General features: G+C 41.0%; 1 protein-coding gene across 3 annotated transcripts; it reads right to left on the bottom strand.

The window, feature by feature from the left end:
* Positions 1–874: 874 nt before the first annotated feature.
* On the bottom strand, positions 875–26752 carry LOC121895232 (plasma membrane calcium-transporting ATPase 1-like). Of its 3 annotated transcripts, none has more exons than XM_042408212.1 (20): positions 26667–26752; positions 23682–23965; positions 21297–21494; positions 20737–20994; positions 20158–20283; positions 19233–19403; positions 17549–17695; positions 14855–15069; positions 13713–13955; positions 12420–12661; positions 12105–12342; positions 10402–10581; positions 9749–9836; positions 9376–9482; positions 8587–8778; positions 6885–7098; positions 5328–5539; positions 4191–4298; positions 2636–2815; positions 875–1778 (listed from the first exon to the last, which is right to left on the bottom strand). In XM_042408212.1, exons 1-20 carry the CDS (start codon positions 26738–26740, stop codon positions 1530–1532), a joined length of 3726 nt encoding a protein of 1241 aa, XP_042264146.1. In that variant the 5' UTR covers positions 26741–26752; the 3' UTR covers positions 875–1529. The 3 variants fall into 3 exon arrangements, with proteins under 3 accessions (XP_042264146.1, XP_042264148.1, XP_042264147.1); XM_042408214.1 differs by lacking the exon at positions 26667–26752 and adding an exon at positions 26292–26398; XM_042408213.1 differs by lacking the exon at positions 26667–26752 and adding an exon at positions 26292–26378 and having other exon boundaries at positions 23682–23904.

Here is a 26752-nt window from a genome sequence, read left to right as displayed (position 1 = left end):
ATTGTATGGACGTGCAGACAGTGAGACCTGCAGTGAGGGAAGACCCTCAAATCAGCTTGCCAATACAAAGTGCCCTCAGCAGGGCACCGTGGACGTCAAGAGAAGGTACACATTAAACGTGCAATAACAGAATTCAAATATGTACTATCTTTCTAAATTTGTTCTGAATGTGGCTGCTGTTAGCAATGAGTCTCTGATAACATCAATGATTAAATATCACCTCAAATGTAGTACTTTGATGATCTATTCAAAACGGTCAGTTAATTTTGTTTACTCTTTTAACATCTGCATCCCCCAAATATTTAAAATTTCATTGTGTGCCAGCATTGTACTTTTATTTTTTTACAGCGGGGCCTCTTTGTAAAACTGACAGTGACCAAAATGACCAGAATCTACTTTTGATACATTCTTTATTTTACATATTCATTTATGTAACCATTCATGACACTAGTCAATGGTTAAATAAATTACTATCAATCAAAGTTCTACATTTGCTAGCGTCCCATGGTACATGGCTTAAAGTGACAATGCTAATAGCCCCATTTAGGCTGTAATGCTCATGATATACAGACCAGCATAAGCTTAGCATGCTTCCAACGATTAGCATGAAGCTAATATTCAGTAGGATGCAGACGTTAGCTTTTTAAAATGCTCACAGCTAACTTTAAAGGTTTAGCACGTTAACACAAGTATACAGGTTAGGGGTTGGGGTTAGGCAAATTTACGTTTCCTAGGATGGCGACAGAGTGGCTGACCCTGATATTTGTGTGATTGCTGAAAGCACTTGTTATCCTTCTTGAGGTGAAACGAAGAATCATCACATTTCTTCTTCTGTCTAATGTGAAGCTGTATCACAATCATCCTGCTCTGGAAGTTGTTTTTAACTTTTAATAATGTTTAGTTTTACATCTTTGAAACAAGCTAAAATACGTTTTACAAAAACACTTGAAATTTTTTTACTACATTTACTTTACACATTTCTGTCAACAAACACATCTGTAAGAACCCCCTCCTCATTACAGCTGACTGACAAAACATCTCAGTCAGATCCTTAAAGTTAATCTTCCACACAAAACTACCTGAACTCATCACGTCAGCTCACATCAGAAACGAGCTCTGACTACATCTGAACATCAACATCAATATTTACAGATCAGAAAAAGATTATTAATCACCTCACAAACACTTTTCTCCTTAACAACAACTGCAGAGTTCATGTCTATTAAAGTAAAGAAGAAAACATCCATCTGTGTCAGAACGGAAACACAGAAACATTAAAAAACATTAAAAGAACCTGGAAACATTAAAAATCAGCAGGTGAACTCCTGATGAGAACCAATCAGACAAGTCTGTGTTGAAAATGTTTTTCATTCTTCTCTCAAAAGAAGCAAAACCCTTGAATGAACTCAGTACAAACAGACCACAGGAAGTGGTTGTGCAGGGGGGCTCCCCAGACATAGCGGCAGCCTTGCTGAGTTGGACAGAATCAGACCGGACCTGGAGCTGTCCCTGTGCAGCGGGACGATGCGTTACATGGTGGTGTCGGTCTGAATGGGCAAGGATGGGAGAGATGGCAGGGGGTTCAGCAGCAGCAGGTTTCGTTTAGTGGGGGCGTTGTCTTCTCCCTCGGCCTCATTGATGACAGGGATCTGAGGCTCCGAGTCCTTGATGCATATTTCGGGGTGAGTCATGAAGTTGTGGATGGATCTGCGAGACTCTAGTCTCTCCCGACTTGCGTAAGGAGACACGCCGTCTTTGAACTCCTTCACTACATGGATCTGACAGACAAGAAGGAAACAGTCAGCTCAGGGTTCAATAGAGTAGCTGAATTTGTCAGAGCGAGCAGCGCAGCCTTCTGAAAGCTTCCACAAAAACACTCTCTAAGTCCAAACTAAAGGAAACAGAAGTGTCTCCTGGATTAGCTACTGCAGCTAACTGCACAGCAGTGGATCTACTTCAGAGAACATATGATCCTCTTCCAACAAACACACCACAATAATGTTCTGATAGGCTTCTGTTGCTCTGTAGGGTTTTTATCACTGTTGCTTAACATGTGGAGAGTGAGCTGTTTGGATTTTGGAGAGGTAAAACCAGAGCTGTGGATTTATTGGAGTCAAACAACTGGAATCAGTTGTGTTGCAGGCCGATCCTCTGCTGACTTTCTGCACTATTCTTTGTCTTCCTTCTTCCACCAATTCAGCTCTTCCTCTGTGAACTCTGGTTCTGATTCAGTGACAAACAGTCCCAATGGTCTGGACTCTGGATAACCAGCCCACTGCAGGTAGTTTTCTTCAGTTTCCCAATAGGACAATAACGTAAACAAATCTTCTGTTTGTCTCTACCTCTGAAGCATGACCACATGCTGAATCTTCTGGGACTCTCAGCCTCACATATGGAAACAAACAGCTGTTCATGTCAGAGGTAGACATGACAGGCTGTAAGTTACCAGCTAATCCAAGGCGTTACTTCCTGTGTTTACTTTGGTTTGCACTTAGAGGTTGTATCTGAAGTTTATGTGAAAAGCTTTAGGAGGCTCACATTGCTCATCTCTACAAACTTTGTTTTGTCAGAGTTCCTGAATGTCCACAGCAGAGGTGGATTTATAAAAACCCACAGTCAGAAGGTGAAAGTGTACCTGAGTTTGGATGCGGTTGAAGCCGCGACACCAGAGCAGCTTTCCCTTCTTCAGCTCCATCTCAGCGTGATCAATCTCATCCAGGTCCTTAATCTCCTCCTCAGGGATCTCCTCCTGCAGAGTGCCGTGACCTGCTGTTGTCAGGAACTTCAGCCAGCTGTTGGGGATGCTGGTCACCAGCTGAGAGAGGACAAACACAAACAGTTCACCGCCCCCGCCCCCGTCAGAGACAACAGCAGCACTTCCTGTCTGTCAACATGTCTGTGACCTGAACATGTCACAGCAGTTTTTATTGTCTAATGATGCTGATCAGCTTCAGAGAGAACCAGGTCTGTATCTGTAATTATATGTGATGATATTTTAGTAAGAAGCCTTCCTGTTTTCTCATGTGTTCCTGTTTTAATTGGCTGTTGATGTAAATTCAGTCAGTCATTTCTACTTTTCTGTTCAAGTTTCAAGCAGTTGAAAGGCTTTTAATGTGAAACATCTGCAGGAAGTGTGGAGTTACAGTGACAGAAATAAAAATCCAGGTTTGTGACAGCAGCTCCACTGGGTGACAGGCTCTATTGACAGTTAAAATGATCACAGAGAATGTTGTTACCACATCTGAATGAGCTGCAGACGTGTTTTTAATCGGCCATAAAACACAAAACAAGTTGGAACTATATTAGTCATGTGAGTTGGTCATTATTTGAATTTTGGCTTTAAATTTCTGGCTTATGATTTATATGTTCTTATCAGTGGTTGATCAGTAAAGTGAAACAAAGTTATAGCTCTTAGTAGTTTTATATTTCTCAAACTCTCAGAGATTTTGTTTTTTAGTTCAAAACCAGCATCCTGTTGTTGTAGGCGTAACAGGAAGTGAAGATGAGAATGAAGATGCACAGACAGATTTGCAAGTTTAAAAAGTTATTACTGTGTAAATAACCTATCAAGTTCTATAATGATTAAATATCCCCTCCAGACATGTTTTCAATGTATATAAAATACTTGGAATAATAATGTGTGTCTGATATGATTTTTCCACAAAAAGTTCAATTATCTTGTTAAAGTCCTTAAAATGTCAACGCCTCCTTCTCCCTCAATAAAAAAATCAGGATCTGTGAATACACAAATATTTTAATTTCAAAGCTTTTCCTGCTGGACACAAGATGTCTCCTACTTCACTTCAAGTTCATTCTCAGTGTTTGTGCACTGGAAGGCTTCAAGTTTCCACATCACACTTGTGTAAGTTGAATATTGGACCAAGACCGGCTTCAAACTATTTGTGATGTCACAAATCATGCCTGTAGGCCCGCCCCTTAAAATCAGACTTTTAATGAGCTCAGAGAAACTTTCCACTTTCAGCAGCCGAATGCGAAAACAAACTCTGCACATACATCACTCCGCAACAACACCCAGCTGAAGGAACAAGAAGAAACACATTTTTGAGTGGAGGGGGGGCTTTAAGCATTTTTGCCAAATCATATTGTTTTCTTCATGGCCTGGTAGTGACTATTTTGTGGACCTGGGTGCGAATACACACTCAAAAGCATGTTAAAAACAAGTGACTCACCTGTCCCCACACAAGACTGCCGAGTCCCAGAAAGACACACCACAGCCACTGCTCGACGTTCAGACTCACACAGCTGAACGGTTTACCACCAAACTGCACAATGACAAACTACAGGAAGACAGAGGGACAACATCTTTTTATCACTCACTACTTTGCTTTAGGTATGCTTTACATTTGACTGATGTGGCTCTTCGTTTCCCTCACTCGCGTCTCTTCCTCACGTCTCTGCTTGTCCCAGTGAGGATGCAAGAGAGACGGGACTTCCTTGCTCACTCCACAGTCATTTTGAGGACACGACAACTACTCATGACACACATCATCTCAATGTCAAATATGAAGAGGTCATCAATATATAAAGTGCTTTGTTTAGTTTAAAAGCAAAACAGCTGATAACTGCTGTTCCAATACTGATTATTGATCTATAGCTGCATCTGGCCGTCACAGAACGTGACTGATAGAAATAACACAAATCGATAATTAGACCTAAAATCTGTTCATTGCTGAAAGAACAGAACAGATGTGAAGGAGCAATAAAAACAGTTAAAATCTTTAAACAGTATAATTGCCTATTTAGTTTGTGAAAGTCTGACATCCTTTTCAGGCTGAGGTAAATGAGAGACTGTACAGCTGTATATTTTTCATGAATGAGCCAAGATGTACCTGAAAATAAGAAAAAACATAAGTAGAGAATCTGTTTGGCTTATAAAGAGGAAATAAACAAAGTTTCAAGAGTGTTTTTATGATTAATTCATGATTGAGATTCTACACACATGTAATTTCTATTTTATGAATGTGAACAGCTGCTGTTGGTGCCGTCATTCCTGTTTCCTGGTAGTTTTCCTGATCTGCTACACTGCTGTATTACATTAAAGCTGTTTCCACAACAGCCCAACTGTTTACTGTTTTGTCAGATCAGCTGACCAATTAGTAAAGACATTCATCAAAGCGGTGTTGCTGTCTGGTAAAAAACCTGTTTCTTGGTGCATTTAAGAGGTTGGAACATTCTCGATGATGGCTGAGGGAGATCAGTTTCTGGGTCACGGCCAGAGGACGGAGGAGCGAGGATGGGAGGAAGCAGATATTAGCAGAATGGAAAGCACCCCAGGTGTGATGACGGCCCCGTCCCTGACAGGTTACCTGTACGAGGAAGGTTCCCACGAGGATGGAACAGAAGATGGGGTTGTTGAAGATGCCTTTAAAGATGTTCCGCTCGCCATGAATCATGCGAGCATTGAGTTCATTGAACAGCTGCATCAGGACGAAAGTGTTGAACACAATGGTGTAGTGCTGAGAGGGCGGGGCATGGAGGGGTGCATTCCTGCCACTCCTAATATCAAAGATCTTCTCACCTGTAAGGATCAAAGATTACTGAGCAATTGCACAAATCAACCCAATTCCTTCACTTCTACATCAAACTCCAATCACTTACATGTGTAATGATGAATTAATGTATTTTAATGAGATTCATTAGTTCATTGTAATATATTAAAATATTTTTTTGATGTTTTTGCATGAGCTATTGGAGTTATTTATGTGAAATGCAACCTCAGTCACATCACCCATCTCAGCCTCCCTTCACTGGCTACTTCAGGCTGCTGCCAGCGGGTTGTCCTCTGTGTACAGCCGGGCTGCGGCGCACACAGATGCGGGGGCGAGCCAGAGGACGCCCGCCGCTTAAAACCAGAACCGGAGCAACTCGCCTGCCATCCGGAGAGACACACCGAGAGCAGGGTAAGCAGGCAGAGAGCGGGAGAGTTGCTGCTGAAAACAAGCACTGAGACCCGGGGAGACATGAAGGCAGCTGCTCGCTAAAAGATAGCGTTATGTTTGTTTACAGCAGCAGGACGGAGAACAGACGTCTCACTCTGCTACTTTTTGCTGCTGCAGACGCTCCCGGAGCAGACACTGTCAGGTTATAATTGTAGTGTCTGTCGTCCAACTAAGTATTGATAACACGATTGATACTTTACAAATTGGAGTTTTTTTATTTGATGAACGTGGGCACTGATACACGAAAATGAAATAAACAGGTTTATTTCTATAGAAAAAAGTAAAACTACGGTATTGGCGGTGGGCAAGTAATGTAATTGGTGTAGGTCCCAACACCGTGTAACACCGGTAACATCGACCACCGCAGCAACCCTACTGGCTACCCGTTCATTTCATAGTTGATTTCATAGTTTCATTAATGATGTCCGAGGCTAAATTAGCCCCTCACAAGCTGTATGACAGCCTGCGGCTGTAGCCTGCACTACTGTCAGTTTTCAGGTCCCTACTCATGAAATATTTCTACAACTTCCAGCTTGCTATCATCCATCATAACTTCTAGTGTGATTTTTATATTTTATTTCTCCTTTTGTTTGTACCTCGGTATTTCTCATTTTGTTTTATGTATTATTATATTTTTGATTTAGTAAATGCACAAAATGCATCTCTTGTAAATCAGATATGCAAAGCAGGTGGTGCCCCTGCCTCATGTGTTGAATGAGATGAGGACTGCAGTAACCAGAGGAGTGCTGTCCAATATACAGTATAGGATTTATATCCTTATCAGTGTACTGTGCAGTCTGGATGGGAACATGATATCAGCACATCCTTATCTGCCTCTCAGTGGAGAGTAATTTCAGTTCATCTGAATGTGTTAGATACAGAATTATGTGGATCTGTGACTCTGTATGTGGTGCGTTCACTGACCCATGAAGAGCAGGGTGAAAATGAGAGTCAGCTGGTAGACGGCGTGTCCTAGGATGTTTTTCATCATGGTGCGGGAGATGAGTGGCTTGTCGCGGCCGTACGGGTTCCTGAGCAGCAGCGCCTCAGTTGGTGGCTCGGTGGCGAGAGCCAGCGAGGCAAAACTGTCCATGATGAGGTTGACCCACAGCATCTGCACAGCTTTCAGAGGAGAGTCCTGAAGACACAAACACAGACATACTGTCAGCAGAGAAAACACAACCCCATCAACTCGGAGATTAAGAATTTTTCTGTCATTCAGAAGAGGAAACAAGGCCAGAGTTATCCATTAAAACCAGGAAAATAGCCATCAGAGGAACCTGAACATTTAAAAGCAGAATATTTCAGGGTTTCAGCACACTTTTTGAAATCAAATTTAATGCTTTTTAAGGCCTTTTTAAGACCCTGACAGAGAAAATTAAATTAATTAAATTAATACCCTTTCCACAGCAAAACGAATGCACATTAGGGCTGAGATTTATTTTTGAAATCAACTTGTCATCATCATCATTGATCCAGCCAGCACGGGAATGTCAAACCCAACATCAGATTAAAATCTCTGGTATACTGTGAAATACAGAGAGATTTATCTGGCGGTGATAGGCTTAATCAGCATTGTGTGAATTGTTTGGCAAGGGCTTGAACATAATGGACATTCATTTATATGTACGAGTTCCTCACTGCAGATTTAAGACCTACCATAATTAAAAAATAAGACTTTTTAAGACAACTTTAATTCTGAAAACCTAATTTTAGATTTTTTTAAGGATCTGCAGGAACCCTGTAGGAAGATTTTTGGTTTTGATTGGTTTGATTGTCAGTTATATTGTTGTTGTTGCTTATTGTGGCCTGGACACATAAAAGACATTTTCCTGTTTAAAGCATAAGTCTGGTATTTTAGGGTGCTTGTTGTTTCTAATTTACATAAATGATCTTCCTAAAGTTTGTAAACTGACCTATTGCTGTACTCAAGTCTATCTCACAAAAGAGATCTTACCTGATTATATATCTACAACATGGGCAGCTGTGCTAGGGAGCATTTCCTTGTACAAGACACAAAACACCAAATTGTTCCCAGAGGCCAAGCCAGCACATTGGGCCAGCCTTCACAAACAACCAGTATTTTTTGTACTGTAACAGAATCTTGAAAGTCCCTGAAAACCTGGTTTCAAATCTCAAATATTTCTCTTTAACATTAAATTTAACATTTATGACAACATAAGCAACAATCAAAGATAAAAATAAGTTTTATTTGAGTTTAACACTCAAAAACTCAGAAAAGTTAATCTACTTAATTATGACTGTGTGGGACTGGTGTGATCAGAAAGGCCTGATATAAGTAAACTACCACATGACTGTCATTACTTTTTGATTCAATTGTTGCTAAACTCTGGATGGTGCACAGAAATACTGTAAGTGACATCACCTTTTTCCAACTGAATTGAATTTGTCTAAAAAGCAGAAAAAACTGAATTATGTTCATGTGACGACAATGTCTCTAAGCCAGGGACCATCTGGTGTTCTGGTTATCAAGAGTCGACAAAACAATAGAAAAACCTGCCAACAAACACAAATCCTCTCGGACAGTCAGACTATAGGATCAGACTGTTGGACTGTTAGATGTTCTTGTTATTTTGTCCAGCCCTTAGTGTCAGGTGGCTCTGACCTGGATGATGCAGGCTCCAGTAAAGGCCACGATGACAGCAACCACATTGACGGTGAGCTGGAACTGCAGAAACTTGGCGATGCTGTCATAGACATTCCTGCCCCACATCACAGCCTTCACGATACTGCTGAAGTTGTCGTCTGTCAGGATGATGTCAGACGCCTCTTTTGCCACGTCCGTACCTGCAATGCCCTGCAGAACACAACATATAAGTTAACTTATGTAAACCTGACCCTGAGCCTCAGTTTAGACCAGGGCTAATTCAGAGGTCTGGTCCTGAACCTGATCCTGTCAGTCTACATCTGAAGATGCTGATAACTGTTTCAGAAGCAGACCTGCTGAGTCCTGATCCAGTGTAAATAATTAACAGCTACTTTATATAACTGTCAGAGAGGCAGTGAGTCACATGATCATCTAAATATACATCTCTGATTGGACCAACACACTTATGTCAGGATCAGTTGATCAACACATGTTCTGACACTTGACACAAAGAGGATTTGGTAGAATGGATCTTTAATTTATCAATTAGATGTATATGAAATGAATCAATAGAATGGATAATGAATAAAGACCAATAAGCAGGATCAATCAAATCTGGATTGATAGAGTAATCAGTTGTTTGACCTTCGACCTTGTGGCTCTGGGGGGGGGGGGATTTTAGTACTGCTTACCCTATATTCGTACAGGTTAAACAGGTGAAACACTGTAACTGTTTATAATAACGGTCTTAAAAGTTACAAAGTTAACAAGAAGCAGCAGTTTGCTGACATCAGCAACAGTCGTTACCATGGCAAAGCCAATATCTGCTTTCTTGAGGGCGGGACCATCATTTGTTCCGTCTCCAGTCACCGCAACGACCTGTCTCTGCCCCAGCGCCGTGCTGTCGATGATTCCTGGGAGAGAGACAGACAGACACACAGCTGAGACACTTGAGACACATTTATGGAAGAAATGAGGATGTACACGTCGCCTCTGAATTCCTTTCAATTTGCACTTATGTTCACATTTTCTTGTATTCACTATTGTTGAGATTATTTTCATTACAATGTTTAAATGTACGTAGAGCACTTTGAAACCGCATACATTTTTCTTTGCCTTGGTTGTTTCACTGTCTGATTCCCCCTCCCTCCCTCTTTGACCTGGTTAAAGTGTGTCTCACCTTTAACCAGAGTGTGTTTGTCTGTTGGAGAAGATCTGGCAAGTACTCTCAGCTTTGGCCAAATCTTATCAATACGTTCCTGCTCAATCTGCAGAAAAAGAGAAAAGATATAAATATCAAGTTTTAGTTGCAAAATATTACTTTAAACCAGTTTATCAGACTAAAGTGCTGCAAGTATCCCTGAAGCAGAGGTGGGTCCCAACCTCTGGATCCTCACAAGGGGTCACAAGATGAATCAAATTGGTGGCAGAAAATGTCCGGGCAGGACATTAATAAAAAACATAGTCTGCCACACAAAATTAGCTATTTTTCAGACTTTTTCTCTCATTCATATTGTTGTACTTCTTAAGGCAACTTGCCTCTTCAAAACAGTCTGAGAAAGAAATTCAGTCTCTTTGATTGAAGAGCTACCAAACAAAACACACTGCCTCTAGAGGCTTCAGTGTTCATTACAGCCACAATATGAACAAACAATATTCTGATGATTTTTCATTACAAGTAGTGGAGCTAAAAATATAAAGTTGACCAGAAGGTGGTGCTAGAAGAAGGGTCATGGGGTCATTAAATCTAGTGTTAGATTGATAGAAGACAGACTTAAAGTCAAGTTTAGGGCAAAAACTGCTGTCTTTAAGCCCAGTCTGTGATTGCCTGACCTCTCCCAGCTCGTTGCGAATCCGCTGGTTAAACTCTTTGCCCTCCAGACACAGGAAGTCATCTCCGGGTTGCAGGATGCCACATTTGGCGGCGATGGCACGGGCAGTGATGATGTTGTCTCCGGTCACCATGCGGACAGTGACCCCGGCCCGCTGGCACTTTCTGATGGCTTCTGGTACCTGATAAGAACAGAAGAAAAAACAGGTAGATAGGTAGATAGTGAATAACACATGTAAAAACTGACAAAAAGTGATGGCAGCAGCTTCACATGCAGCAGGAGTTCAGTTTGGACATTTTAATGGACAGAAAGTCCACCTTTGTGTTGATGGAAGTTAATAAACAGCTTCATCTTGTGGTGAAATCTATGGAGGTATGTTGTAGCTGTTTATATTCTAGAAAGTAACATTGCTGCTGAAATGTTGGCTCTGTGGGGTTTAATGTTGCCTGTGAGACATCTGTAGGATTAGTGGACTGTTGTGGTAGCTGTGAGATGCTGCATTCAGCCCGATGGCTGTCAAGAAATTCTTAAACATATTTTTAAAAGCATGCCCTAATTGAAAGGACTGTTTTTATCAAGTGTCTAAGAATCGTGCTGAAAGTTACACTGACTGTCAGCAGGAGAAGGACAACTGAGGGAGTGACATGTCTAAGTTACCACAGTCCCAGCTGTAAAGTTGAAATAATAAGCTAAAATTTTATGTGTATAAAAAGATAATAAAGGTGATCAACTTATGGCTATGATCAATTTTATATATGTAAAAATATGATCTCATGTCAGTTCTGTTCAGTCACATCATTTTAAAGCCTGTAATAGTGCAGCATCTTGCATGTAATACACATTACTGCTCAGGCAGTGATGATGTCACAGACCCTCTGTGGGCTGCAGTTTGTTTTTCCAGATTAACTTCACTCTGCACAGGAGCTGTATCAGCAATAGTGATGACACTGTCACAAGGCAAGTTTATTAGCATATGGTCTCTTTTGTAACCAATCACTAGGTCGGTCAAAAACTTTTCATTTTTTGCCAAAATAGTTTCTTTCAATAAGCCTCAAGTCATTATGGTATGTTTGTTTGTCAGTTGTTTGTGTTTTGTGCTGCTTTGTATGTACTTTGTTGTTGAGTTTCTTTGCTGTAATGTATGCATATGTATTGTGGAGTTTTGTGTTTTGTGCTTTAATGTATGTATATATATTGTTGAGTCTTGTACAGTTTCATACTGTATGTATTTTACTGTTGAGTTTTATGTATTTTAAAAGCCCATCTAGGGACAGCATTGCAAACTAGCTTAGGCTATAAATGCTGTGTTAAGTTCATGGTATATACTTGTCCCTAAACAAATAAACATCAAATAAATCAAGCATTCCCAAAACATCTCTTCTCTCACAAAATGTCCCTGCAGCCCCTGAATATCAGCACCGATCAGAGTCAGATAGATATCCTTTGAGAAGCTTGATAAATACAGGCCATGATTACCAGGTGGACTGCTGTCAGCCCTTAATTCATTTCACACATTTAGGAATTCATGTTACATGTAGAAACATTTATGTAAAAGAGTCTTAAAATAAAAATGGACCACAGTGTTTGAAGGAGCTCCTTCTCAGATTCTATGATTAACTAGGGCAGATAGAGGGGGACAACCTGCAGCTGTGTTGTACTGTGATTGGCTTGGCTGGTTGCCTCCATGTGTCAGGGCTTACAGACCTCAGGTCGCACAGGGTCCTCGATGCCAACCACAGCGATGCAGGTGAGGCCAGTGAGGATGTGGCCCTCGTTGTCCCAGTCTGGCTCTCCGTCAGCGGTGGGGAAGTCTCTGTAGGCAAGGCAGATGGTTCTCAGGCCCTCTGACCCCATCGGCTCGATCACGTTCTTCACCAAATTGTCTCTGTCCCGAGGTTTGAAGGCTCTGGCCTCACCGCTGGCTGTCAGGATCTTATTGCACCTGGAACCACAGGACAGGGTCATGTAATCATCATCTGACTGAGCACAGAGCCGTGTAATCAGCAGCACTAAACCTACTTCCCAAGCAGGATCTCAGAGGCCCCTTTGCTGAACATTCGGTAGCTGCCGTCGTGGTTCTTCAGCACGGTGCTCATGGACTTCCTCGCTGAGTTAAAGGTATACACCTTGAACAGTTTCTCCTCTGGGATCTTGTTGCGGACAGTCTGGTAGTCTTTATGCAGGTCAAGGGTGAGTCCTAGTAAGGCACATTCAGTCTTGTTTCCCACCTGGCGAGGCAACCCGCCCTCCTTCTCTGGAGGCTGAAGGAAGCAGAAGGTGTGGGAATTAAACTCACAACTGCAGCAACACAGCAAATGTGTTGATGAGACACAACTTTCAACAAACAAAACAACAAAACAAAACAAGTGACAGTTTAGTGTTTATGGTATAGATTCACATTATTTCTAATCTATCTTAATAAAATAATCACATGTTCATATATACACGCCAACACAGTTTTTAGTCACTGTAATAATTCTTCCTGTCCGTACTGGCTGTGAAGAGATTCAATGCATGAGACGGAGAGCAAAGTTCACTTCCATCATTCTGTAAAAAATGTATTCTAAAGTTAATATGAGGCTTTAGTAGGATGAGTTAAACAAATAAAGATGGTATGTTGCAGTCTTTACAGAATTTCACAACCATAAAAAGACAATGTGTTTTTAATGCAGGTCTGTTTTCAGTCTGAACACCTGCTGAGAATACTTTGGAGTAGAGCTAAAACAACTGGTCCAAAACCTAGTCAACTGACAGAAAAGATGATCTGCAACTGTTTTGATAGTAGTTTAAGCTTTTTTCAAATAAAAATACCAAATATTGTCTGGTTCCAGGTTCTCAGTTGTGAGGATTTGCCACTTTTTGTCTTATGTGACAATAAACTGAATATCTTTGGGTTTTGAATTGTTGCTCAGATAAAACATTTAATCACAAGACTTTCAACATTTATCATTGTCTTTGTTCATTTTATAGACCTCTAGTTCCCAACCTTTTCAGCTAGTGATCATTTATAGCCAGATTCATTAGACGACCCTCTATACTAGACTAATCAATTAATCAAGAAAATAAATGTAGACTAATCAATACTGAAAATAGATATTAGTTACAGTTACAGTGAACTGACAAGAAACTTGTTACAACACTTGTTGGTACTTGTTAACTCTTGTAGTGGAAACTGTCCCCACTGTGCTGTGATCTCTGACGTGGATCAAGGAGGCAGAGATCAGATGAGACCTCTCCAAACCAACCAGCTCTCAAAGGACAAATGCTTAACTCACACAGCTTCCTGAATGGACAGCTATTTTTACAGCTCACCATAATCTTTGAGGTGTAGGCGCAGTTGACCCCGATGCCCTGGACGAGCAGGTCCAGGATCTTGGCGGAGATCTGGTCCGGCTTTGGCACCTTCTTGTTGTAGCATCCTCCAATGTAGGTTTGCACCACCGTCATGCGGTTCATGGTTAGCGTGCCCGTCTTGTCGGAGCAGATCGTCGTGGCGTTGCCCATCGTCTCACAGGCGTCAAGGTGGCGGACTAGATTGTTGTCCTTCATCATTTTCTGACAAATGAGTAGAGCAACAGTACCGGAGGTGATTTCCCCTAAACTTACTAACGACAGTCCATAGAATGAACAGTAATGCTCCAGGATTGTCTGGGAGAGGGTCAAATGGGACACAAGTTCATCTTGAGGTTCTTACTGCTTCAACCAAGGGGTCAATAAATATTGTGAAAACTGTACAACTGGTGTGTGGTACAAAAAGTATTAATATGACATAAGAATAGACATATGGTATTAGACAGATAACAATGTCAGTTTCAATAACGCTAAACTAATGAGAATTTTTAGGAAAATTCAATTATGAAATCATATGGATAAAAAAAAAGTACAGGTTGATTTTTGTAAAACTGAATTTCTGATAAGTTAAGAAATTTGAATCAATGTACTTGAGGATCAGTTCGGCAACAATGGTGTAGAGTCTGATTCAGTATCCAGCTCTCTTAAAACATCTACTGTTTTACCTGCTGCTGGTAACATAACTGCACCTTCCTCCTGGGAATGTACAAAAGCTGATCACCGTTGGTGAATTTAAGTTAGTTTTAATTAGTTATAGTTACAATTAAAATAAGTTCACTTTCAAATCAAACATCTTAAAATATGAGTAGACAGTATTGTTCTTGCAACTGCATTTATAACTTTTTTTTAATCAAAATATTACTTAAACATGTCATGTGATATGCTACCTCAGTACATTTTAACAACAAATATTACTGGGACCACTACAGAAAATTGCAGTTGAACATTTAATATCCAGGAATTCACCTTGCAGACACTACCATCTAAAAATCCCTGTAATAAACTGGTCTTAATTTCACACATACACGATTATCCTAGGCTTGTGTTTTTTAGGCTGTATGTGTTCAGGCTGACATGCTGTATAATACTATATACAAACAGACCTTGACTGAATATGCCAGGGAGATGGTGACAGCCAGAGGAAGACCTTCAGGCACGGCTACCACCAGCACAGTCACACCAATGATGAAGAACTTGACCAGGAATTGCACATAGACGGGCAGACACTCCTTGGACCAGGGAACTCCCTGAGTCCAGAAGGTGTCGATCAGGAAACGAATAATTAGGATGAGGATGGTGAGAGTTGACATGAACAGACCTGAAGGCAGACAGAAAGACAGAGAGTTAACCAGAGTTAACCTAAGGCCATTTTCAAAAGTGCATGTCTTAGTTTGGTTGAATCTGACATCTCTGTTTCCCCCCGATATGATTCGTTTAGGCAGATCCGAGCACAGCAATCATACTCGGGTGGGGACCAAAACAACCTCACCAAGACTCTAGAGGAAGTGGTCTCGCTTGGTCACAAACAAAACAAACTAAACGGCTCCTGCCAAGTGTGCTTTGCACGCTGGGATGTCGATGAGCAAAATCAACAGTTTCTAGTAGTTAGCCAGAGAATCAATCGAGATCTGACCTGTACTAGCAAAAAAATATGTTGTCTTTGTGATAACTGGAAGACAGGAGCTTCTTCCTGGGTTTACTTTCTCGCTCCTGCTCCAGACACATCTGACCAATGAGTGAAGTGAACGTTCTTACATTGCTTTTAGTGATGCATTGTGGTTCACTTGAATTGTTTTATGAGAAACTGAACCAAGGGGAAAAACTAAGCTCACTCATCCACTGATTCAGACCAGAGCAAACCAGTTATCAGTTTGAAAATGACTAAAACCAGTCAGAGTAGGACTGAGAGTTTGAAGAAGGACAACTCCTGGGAGAGAGTGAAACATCAATTTTTTACCACTCTCTCAGACACAAGTAAGGCTGTGCGATGTGGCGATATATATCGTGTGACAAGAGAAAAATGTCTATCGTTTCATATTATGCTCTATGGTTTATTTCGTTGTGATGCAAATCACACTCTTTACAGAAATATTTTTCATCATTTGGAGTCGGATTCAGGCGGATTACATTGATAAATTATTCTTCTTGGCTTTTCACTCACGAAGCATATATTGCATCTACAGTAACATAACGAGTTTAGTTGTTGTCAACTCTCCACTGCTGTCTGTCTCCTCTGCTGCACTGCACACACACACTGAGGGCTCAGCCCTGCCCGCGCTGAGAAAAAGCAGAGAAGCAGCAAGACGGTGACTATAAAATGACAGCAAAGTGCAGTAGAGACTGTCTTTATTTATGTTATTTACCAAATGTATGTGCACTCGTTTAAATTCAGCTTGGTGTGGGAGTCGTTGCTGCTTTTTGCTGTCATTTCTGGTCACACTGCTCTCCTCTGCTCTCTATGGTTCACCATGGATGGGGCTGAGACCTCGTTGTGTGTGCTGCACACACAGGAGAGACAGTGAAGCAGGTGAAGTACTCGAGTTGACGACAACTACACACAACACATTAATTTAATTTGCGCAAAGGATGGACAGACAGCGGGAGGAGGGAGCGGGGTAGAGATCAACTATTTATTCATTGAATTAAAACGCGCTATTTTGGGATAGGTATCGTTATCAGGATATGAAATGAGCTTTATCGGGATATGAGATTTTGGTCATATCGCCCAGCCCTAGACACAAGGTAGAGATTATGACGATGTGTTGCGATGTGTCTGACGGTTTTGATTTGGATTAGACAACTGTAAAGTTAAAAATGCAGAACATAGGTTTGACTTGTTGATGTGCAGTTTGTATGTGTATAGGCAAATAATATGGGTGACTAAATAAGTGATCAAAGAGAGTAAGACTGATCAAAGATTATTACTGCTGGAATTTTTGGGCTAAGACAGGATCATCACTGAAGTGGAGAGAACATGTGCTCTTGTTTGTGTCCAGCAGCAGAAAGTCTGAAGAGCAATATCTTTTAATAAGCTAATTTTCACATCTCTCCGCCCACAGAATGTCACTGCCTGACCTCCATCTCATGAAGTTCTTCTAAATATCAGCACAGATGGTTTTATATGGTAGGATTTGTTTCACAGTTGAACACCTGTATACAGTCTGAGGACCATCTCAGAGAGGATCAACACACATCATGGAGCAGTAATATGCCATGAAGAGACCTAATGTAAAAGTACTGAATGAGGTTGAGCTAAATAACAGGACTGCATTTTTCCTACATTTCACTGTGGAAGAGCACACATCACTGTGCTATTCACACAACAGTCATGTACCTGCAGTGTTTCCTCTATATTCATTAAGCAGTGCCGCACCACCGCTGCAAAAAATTCCACACAATCATTAATATCAATGGGCCACTAATGATTTTCACTCACACACTGTGAAAGCACAATAACATCATAAGTTATTGTGGAATTGTTTTAAGTCATCCTCCCTCTCTTTATTCTTCAAAGGACATCTATGTGAAAGGTATAAGAGTAGCGTAGCTCCGTTAAGGAATAGGGTAGTGCTTAGTGTGTGTGTGTGTAGTGACTGTGTAAATGAGCGTGTGTAGTTGAGCGAGTGCAGAGAGCGAGCGGCAGAAAAATGATGTGAATGCGAGCCGAGCAGAGTAAAAGAACAGAGGAATGTCTGATGAGTGTCTTGAGTTTTTCATATGACCCCCGCCCTCCCACCTCGTGGGAGTAGGGCCACCACCCAGCGCCCAAAAGCAGTCAACCTAGAGGAAACACTGACCTGCTTTGCCAATCTGCATCGCCAGCTTGGTCAGTTTCCCCTGGAGGACTGACTTCTCCTTCTTTGAAGGATTTGTCTTCATCTTCTGCGGTTGTCCATCCTCTTTGACTGGCTGCGTCTCCGCAGTGACTCCAACCTTGTTTTTCCCTATTGAGGAAACAAGAAGTCAGTTAAAATTCAGGTGTTTGGACACAAATCCTTAAAATTGCTGCTGCTGACACTTGGCCGAGCCAATTTTGTTTATATAGGCCTACCATCAGCCCTACAATAAAACCTTTTTTTTTTTTAACTTTTTAAAATGGACAAAATCGTATTTTATAGTAGAGTGCATTGATTTGCTCAGCCCCTTTGCCCCACTCTCGCTCTGTCTCTCTCTCTCTCACAAGCACATTAACAACGGAATGTGAATAGCCCCTCCTCCCCTTGCACACTCTGAATCAAAACGCGATCATGCATGGGAGGAAGGATTGTTGTGTTATCAATACTTAGTTGGAAGACTGATGCTATAGTTGTAAACTTAAGTGTCTGCTCTGTGAGTCCACAGCAGTGGGAGCGTCGCAGCACAGAGTAGCGGAATGAGACGTCTGTCCTCCGTCCTGCTCTCTGCTGTGACTGTTGGCGAGCAGCTGTTCTAATGTCTCCCCTGGTGCTTGTTTTTAGCAGAAACTCTCCCGCCTGCTCTCAGTGAGTCTCTCTGCGGATGGCAGGTGGGTTGCTCTGGTTCTAGTTCTAAGTGGCAGTATTCCTCTGGCTTGTCCCAGGGTTTGTGTGCGCTGCAGACCGGTGTCGGTGCAGCAACACACGCTCTATTAGAGCTATTCCTTAAAGTAGCTATGCTACTTGTACAACACGTTAGTTTAGAAAACATATTACAATTTTTTTTTTTTAATTCCCTGATGCTCAGGTCCGGTGGGCAGTCACCTTACTGGCAGAACTCTGCAAGTTATCTCTGATAAGTTATGTTCTTAACGCAACACTGTCAAAATACAGCTGGGTTGTCAAGATTAGCGGTACATAGTGCAATGATGTAAATACATATAAATAAAACAAATTGTAAAAGTCCATTTCAGTCCATTTGTACATTATTTCATGGTGTTCATTACGTGGTTTTCAATATGTTTCAATTGTTTTGGAAGTTTGGGTCAACTAATTAAAAATATGGTCAAATGTATTTTGACCTGCATGCATGGTCAGCAGTTTGACTATGTTGAAGCTCTTATTAATTAAGATAACTTTCATTTCTTTGTAGCATCTGCTACATCTGTGTATGATCTCATCTGTGTAATATACTCCTATATACTGTTGCTGCTAAGAGAAGTGAGTGGTACAGTAAGGGCTCAACAAATGCTTTTCACTCATTATATTTTATGAGGAAAAAAAACAGGTAACAGGAGCAACTGGTGCAGCAGATTCAGAGATGGAGAAAATCATTTTAACCACATTAACCTCAACCACTGAGATCAGAATGTGGAATATTTTTTTTAAACACTGAGTGACAGATGTCAAAAACTGCCACATTAAAAAATGCTGATCTTTAAAAGTTTCTCTCTAACAGTATGACACACAGTATGAATATCAACTTTTTCTATTCTTAATGAACTCATGAACTGAATTATGATGATAATTAAAGCATCTTGTTCATCTTTAGAGTAAACTGAACTGAACTGAACTGAACTGAACGTACTTTTCTTGTGCTTCTTCTCTTTCTTCTTGCGCTCCTCTTTCTCAGCTTTCTTCTTGTCATCACCGCTTCTTTCTTCACTGGCACCGAGTAGCATGAGGATGATTCCAGTCTGAGAGTTCACACCTACACCAGTAACCACCATCTTACCAGAGCCCTCCATCACATGGGTACCTGAGAGAGACAGAGACATGAGAGAGGTTGGTACTTCTGCATACTCCATACAGACATGTAGTGCACATCTGTCTTTCCTGGAAGAGAGATCCCTTATCTGTTGCTCTTCCTGAAGTTTCATCTTTTTTTCCTGTTAAAGTTTCTTAAAGTTTGTTCTTGTATGTTAAAACGCTTACAGCTGTATTTCACCGTTGTACAGCAGGCATTTTGTTTTCAACTTGCCTCCGCATTTGTTCATCTTTAAAAATACGTTGGTAATGTAATCGGCGGTGTGTTTTTGGAAGGAGGCGTAAGAGGGGGTGATTGTGGGTCAAGGGTGCCACAGACCAACAAGCCAATCATCAAGGAGCTGCATGAAGACCACAATGTTTCATATTTTAAGAGGCAGGTGTCTCATGAGAACCATATAGCAGGTTTTAGAGCTGTGCTCCAATAGGATGATTTTTTAAATCGTCAATATTACTGTTGCTATAGTGACACTCATCTCTCAAATAACCAGCATGAAATTGGTTTTTGGTCATGGTTCTTTTTTCATACTCAGCTACAACAAAAATATTGCCAACATTTCAGCTGGTTTAAAGCTGCATTTTTTCAGTGTTCGGTCTGTAAGTGTGAAGCCCAAAGAGAGGATCAAAGAGAGATTTAGCAGTGGAAAAGCAGCAGCAGAAACTGGCTGATGAGAGCTGATAATGACAGCTCAGGTCACACTGAACTTGGCTGTAATATTTGATGTGAATGGGGCAGAGTGAAGCACCTGAAAGCATCATAGGGTCTTTGTCCAAACTCTTCTTAACATGATCTGACTCTCCAGTCAGAGAGCTCTCATCAATCTTGAGATCGTTGCCCTGAATCAGGACACCATCAGCAGGGAGGAGGTCACCTGGAACACCGAAACACACGGGTACACTGTAATAACAGTTCACCCTTATCATCTCATCATGTTACATTGTCATTACAGCATCTGTGTGTCATGCGACGACAGCAGAAAAAATGTTTTGACACCAACAAGTCCAAATTGGCTCTTTATCATTAACAAACATAACTATTCTGTTGTGGCTTTCAATCTTATGGCCTTATGGGCTTTCAACCTTTCTCTGGCGGGAGAAAAGCATCTAACGGCACCACTGGCCCCTTCCTTTCTAGGTAATAGATCTGCCCCATTGTCACCGATACCCGATCCAGCTATTTGGGTCAATATCGGGCCCAATATTCAATATCGCTATCGGATCGATGCATCCCTAATTGAGGTTTGACGCCCTGTTCTAAACATCACTTGGGGTAAAACTAATAAACTTTCATGCATTGCAAGCACTCAGTGCATGCATGCTCTCACCATATTTTACTTGTGCAACGTCACCGACGACAATCTCGGACACTTTGATTTGAATAACCTGCCCCCCTCGGACCACGGTGAACTTCTGCTCCTGCTCAATGCGGCTCTGAAGGCCGCGGAACTGCTTCTCTTTGCTCCAGTCATTGAAGGCTGTTACCAGGACCACACAAACGACTGATAGCAGGATGGCAACGCCTTCGATCCAGCTGGCCTCTCCCTCGCCCTCCTCATGTACATCGCCAGCTGCTGAGCCACAGTCTGAACAGAGACAACACAGTTTTCTCATACTGCAAGACATATATATTGACAATAAATATCAATAATAATACTCAGTAAATGTAAAGATGAATAATGTGTATAGATGAGAAGCAGTAGCTCAGCTGCTTAGTGTGTGAACATGATTTTTATGAACAAGTGTTATCACATGTACTGCTGATATGACAGAAGTGCTACAGGAAGTACATTAAGTCCCAGACCTCCCTGAAGCCTGATAACGAGACAACAGAAAACATTTGAACAGAGTTATTGTTGAACAGTTTAAAATAGAAAGATAAACTCACTATGTCTGTCAGCTTCTGGTGGTTTGTAGAAAGCAAGGCCTAGTGAAATGATGGCAGCCACCATTAGGATGATGAGCGTTATGTCCTGCAGCGATTCCCACACTAACCGCATAAATGTTTTTGGCTTTTTAGGAGGGATGACATTCGGTCCAAACTCCTGTTTCCTTCTGTCGATGTCCTCTGAGTTTCCATCTAAACCTGGAGCGACAGACACAAAGACAATATCACTCTTCATGTCCTATCCTGAGCCTGGCTAACACTATTAAACAGAGTTTACACTTTATCTATCTATCTATCTGTTGATCCAACATTATACAGTATTTAATCAGATAATCTCATAGAAATCAAGATCTATTTTGTGGAAGTGACCTGAGTACAGCACAGAGAAAGAAAACATGCATATCCGGGCATAACAAAAGGACAAACAGCATCAGAAACAATCACAGACATCACTAAGTAGACTTGAGGTTAAAAGTTTAAAATCGGCCAGAGGGATGAGACATTTTTAAAATCCTCTGTAGTTTGTTCCAGTTATAAGGTGCAAAGATTATGCTTAATTTTTGCTTCATCGTATGTTTTGAACTAAAAAGAACAAATCCCATATTATGCATTTAGAATGATTTAATTATTAGGCTAACACTGACAGGATGAATTTAACCCCACAGACCCCCCCCCACACACACTATCTTTACAGACTCATTGTTTATCCAAACTTTAAAGTCCCCCTCCACTCAAAAATATGTTTTTCTTCTTGTTCCTTCCGTTGGATGTTTGAGCTTCTCTGTGCAGAATGAAGTACAGTATGTGCATTTTGTTTCAATATCCATCTGTTGAAGGAGGAAAGTTTCTCTGTGCTCACCTTAAATCAGATTTTTCGAGGTGTACCTATAAGCATGATTTGTGACATCACAACTAGTTTGGAGCCAATCAAGGTCCAGTATGCAACTTACAAAAGCTTGATGTGGAAACTTGAAGACTCCAGTGCACTTCAAGGGCAAAGGTAGGGACATTGGTGGGGACATTTTTTGTCAGACAGCCAAAATATTTGTGTATGTGTACTTGCTCTTCAGTGTTAGTGCTGCTGCTAAATTATGAGTGCCGCTACTAAAATTTCAGACAATCATATATATATATATACATATATGTATGTGTGTATATATATATATATATATATATATACACACACACACACACACACACACACATATATATAAACGAGCTACTCATGATTTTCACTCGCACACTGTGCGAGCACAATAACACCCTACGTTTTTGTGGATTTTCTTTAGTCACCCGCCCTCTCTTCGTTCCTCAAAGGACATCTAAGTGAAAGGTACAAGAGTAGCGTAGCTCCGTTAAGGAATAAGGCAGCGCGTGTGTGTGTGTGGGTATGTGTGTGTGTAGTTGCACGAGCGCAGAGGGATTTTTCTTAGTAAATCTGTCCAGTCCTCTGTCTGTAGGTCAATATGAGACCATTTAAAAAACAACAATAATCCACTTCAATATCATGTTGGCCAAGGCCTTGATTCCCATTAATGTATTCATGGCACAACCCAAATATCAAATATCAGCCTCCTTCAACATTTAACAAACAGCACACCAGGACATTGATTATTGAAAGGGGTAAGGAGTAAGTGCTGCCTATCACCCCCTCTGCCCAAAAGCTGTTGGTTTGAAAAGTCTGCACTGACTCACCACATCATAACAGAATTTAACCAAAACAATAAAGTTCACCTCATGTTGACTGTGATGAATTATCTCTCTGCAGGTTGATTTTCATAGAAATGACACCAACAGATGTCTGGGAGGCATTAAGCATCCTTTCAAAACCTTCAGAGTCACAGTTGGGTCATGGAGTCTAAGTTAAGCATTAAAAGTAAAATTCAAAACTCCTCTGGTCCCCCAGCCTTCAGCAGAGGTCACCGAGGTCATTGTATAGAAAAGTTTTACATGCTAAGTGGACATGATGAGCATCACTGCCTTCACAAAACTAACTATTATTATCTGTGTTGCTTTTTTGTTATATATTGTTCTTGTAATTTTTACTTTTAGAGGTGACAGTGGACAGAAAAAACAGAGAGGGGGTGACAGGACAAAGTTTTCAGCCAGATTAAAACGGGACATTTTTGTTGCAAACCGGTCAGCAACTGACAGCGGCACACAGAGTAAGTTTACTATGACATGAAACCTCATACCAGCTTGTATCAGTCACTGGTGGAGGGGCCTAAAACATTATTACACACACAACTGTATTTTAAGTGGAGTGACATGCTGCCTGTGGTTGCCTGCAGTTTTAGATTTACATTTCTGTTGCAGTAATGCTCCAGCTGACTGTCGGAGAGGACACATATTGAACACAGACGCTGAGTTTCTGAACATATTTACCTGCAACAGGTGACGTCTTCAGTCTGGCACACAGTCCGTTAACATCTCCATAAGACTCCTGGATCCTGGTCAGTGCCTCTGCTCCTCTCAGCTCCATGAGTGAGCGCAGCTCCTGCAGTGAGCAGCTGGACTCCGTCTGGTTGGCCTCGGCACGGCCATGTTTGGACCCAGGAAAAGACTTGTTGGCCATGTCTCCTTCCTCTGAGACTTGACGGAGGCCTTCCTTAAAAACACACTCAGTGGTCGGCCTGAGGTGCAGATCTGGTCTGATAGAGACACTGTGACTGAGATAGACAGACTAGATCATTTAAAAGGCATTCATGGGAAAACAAACATGCAACTCTGGGGAAACCATTGACTGTGTATAAATATGGACATCATGACAGCTCCCCAAAATGAAGCCAATACATCTTGATCGCCCCCTGGTGGTTGGCTGCAGTACAGGTCATAAGTCCCCCTCTATGTTAAGGGATGGGACATGAGCCAAACTAAAAAATCAAAGTTCACATCAAATACATTTTTCTTGGTCATTTTAGGTAGTTCTTATCATGCTGATGTTTGTTCTCATTTGTGCTCATTTTACTGACACGTTTGTTTTTAATTAGTTATTATAAAAAGGGTGTGACATCAAGATTAGGAGCTGTGACAGCCGCTCTCAAACCTCCTTCAGGTGGTGGGACGACTGAGGGGGCGTGTCTGTGGGCTGTCATCCTGCCGCCTGACTCTACTGCACAGACTCTGGTTCCAAATGATGTCACACAAGCACGATGGCAACTCCCGGAAAGGAGATATTTTGGCTTCACTTTTGCATAGCGGTAGGAAGTGGAGACCATATTTATATACAGTCAATGGGGGACACAAGTGCAGAAATATTACCACATAAAGGGCATCACTGGGTGCAGGGCACCAAGGTCATGTCCTTGATACAGTTTCTGGGAATATGGGGGTTTATACTCTATAATTACACCAGTTACTCTGAATACTTAAAAAAGGACAACAAAGAAAACAAAAATATTAATAACTGTGTTCACACGCCAGTAGCTGCCTGGTACCCACCGTCTGTTTAATTTGTGACGACTTGTTGGGATCAAGGTTGGGTGCAGTTTAAGGTAAGGGGAAACACATGTCTATGCGGGAACAGACTTCAACACTCATTTGTTTGAAGAGATTTATTTCATAAAAATAAGTGACGTCTTAGTGCAACATGTATTAAAATGTTGACACATTAATGCAGTTTGAAGTTTTACAAACTGCGTAGGTGCTAAATATATTTGACTGATACTCCAAAGTGTATGGACAGTAACGTTATTTCACTGGCTGTGCAGTATGTGAACAGCTCCTGCAACATTTAACATTAAAGTTCAAAGTGTTACTGCGAGTTAACTTCTACAGAAATAGTGTCGAATTCCTCATAAGACACTAACGTTAGCTGCTCTGCTAATCTGTGTTTCCCCACTGACTGTACATACATATTTATATATTTATAAATAAATCTTTTATACATTCAATGGTTTTCCCACACAAGGAGTAACTTTAAGAAATGTGAACGCTTCTTGTTGGCGACACCATTTAATTTACATAATGTAAAATAAAGAGCACAAGATGAATATATACTTAGCATTCAATTTAAGAGAATTCAAGGCTTTTACAAGACAGCTAACGTTATGTGTTCTGTTCATGTTTTCAACAGCTGCTGTCATTACGAGCAACCACAGTCTCTAGTTAATAATGTCACTCCTTAAACCGAAATACCGGTTAAACCGATCCTTTTTCTGGCATATTCCCCCGCTGGGATAAGAGTCTGTCTCTCTCATGAATGGGACAACACGGCTGTTTCACTGATAACGTTATAGGTGTTGTAAGGAAGCCATGTTTCCCCGTATCGAAATGTTAATGAGGTTACATCAGAGTGTCCCTGCTAATTGGTTTATGAGCCAAGAGTGGAATAAAATAAAACTCTGAATATTAGAATTGATGGCCGTTGACACCAACGGTCAGACCGTTAGCTAACTTACCTAGGTTAACGTTACTCTCTCTGTTATCCGAAACATCAAATTAATCATTTTTACATTTCAGACTATTGCACCAGGGATTGTTACTCAATATAAGCCAAGATTTAATCGAACAGACAGCCAACAGACCATTTAATGAAATAACGTTATGCTGCCGCGTTTTTTAACCTAACGCCAGTTATATTAATTCTGTGCATTCTCTGTGCGGTTAGCATTAGCGGAGGAGAAATCTGTCTTCTGTTAAAATATACTCAGCACTAGGGGAAATAAGTTACTTTTCCTCGGCCTAATATCGACGTAAATTACTAGTAAATTAAGTTTAGTGGCGTGTCACACACATTTATGACTTTTGACATTGCCATATGACAATTATGATTTATTATATTTAACTTCTCTGCTCGGAAACAGTTATAAATGGTGGCTAACCTTACATGAACGTTAGCCTGCTAGCTATCACTGACAGCGGGTGGCGCCGTTGAATGAACAGGCTGTTTGACTGTCACCCAAAACTACACTAATTATTTATTAAATTAATCTGATTAACCTATATTTATTTGACGCTATGCTTTTTATTTAATCAAAATAAGCATACTCCTACCTTTCCCAGCAGATTAGAGAGTGATGGTTAACTAAATTAACAATGTGAAAAAAAACAAAACCGTCAGAGCCGTTAGCCCGCCAAGCCACGCCCACACGGACTAGTAACGGTTGGTGACGCTTTGATGATGTAATCAAGCAAAAGGGCGCCACTTTCTTTCTTTTTAAAAAATGTTTTCTTTTAAAAACATTTATGCTTTATCTACAATATATTTACAGACAGCAAGGCAAGTCAAACCTAGTCATGTGTCTGAGTAAGAGAAATACATACACATACAAAAAGACAAAACACAACAATTATACTATTAAAAATAAGAAAATAATTTAAAATCTATAAATTGTAAATAATACAACATAAATAATACAATAAATAAACCTGGCAACCCAGAGCCTGCACAGCAAACTCAGTCCGCTGGCCTCTGTGCTGTCCGTAGGCAGAGCAAACTCCATCTCCAACAATCC

This window comes from Thunnus maccoyii, chromosome 4 (assembly GCF_910596095.1).
Source record: "Thunnus maccoyii chromosome 4, fThuMac1.1, whole genome shotgun sequence".
Lineage (NCBI taxonomy): Eukaryota > Metazoa > Chordata > Actinopteri > Scombriformes > Scombridae > Thunnus > Thunnus maccoyii.
This window is presented reverse-complemented; position numbering and strand designations above follow the sequence as displayed.

Excerpts from the sequence above, each read along its gene's own strand:
- LOC121895232 (XM_042408212.1), bottom strand. The coding sequence starts at position 26,740 with ATGGAGTTTGCTCTGCCTACGGACAGCACAGAGGCCAGCGGACTGAGT. Across the intron at positions 23,966-26,666 it reads TGCAGGCTCTGGGTTGCCAG|TCACAGTGTCTCTATCAGAC; the intron begins GTTTATTTATTG and ends TGTCTATCTCAG. Across the intron at positions 2,816-4,190 it reads GCAGTCTTGTGTGGGGACAG|CTGGTGACCAGCATCCCCAA; the intron begins GTGAGTCACTTG and ends GTCCTCTCTCAG.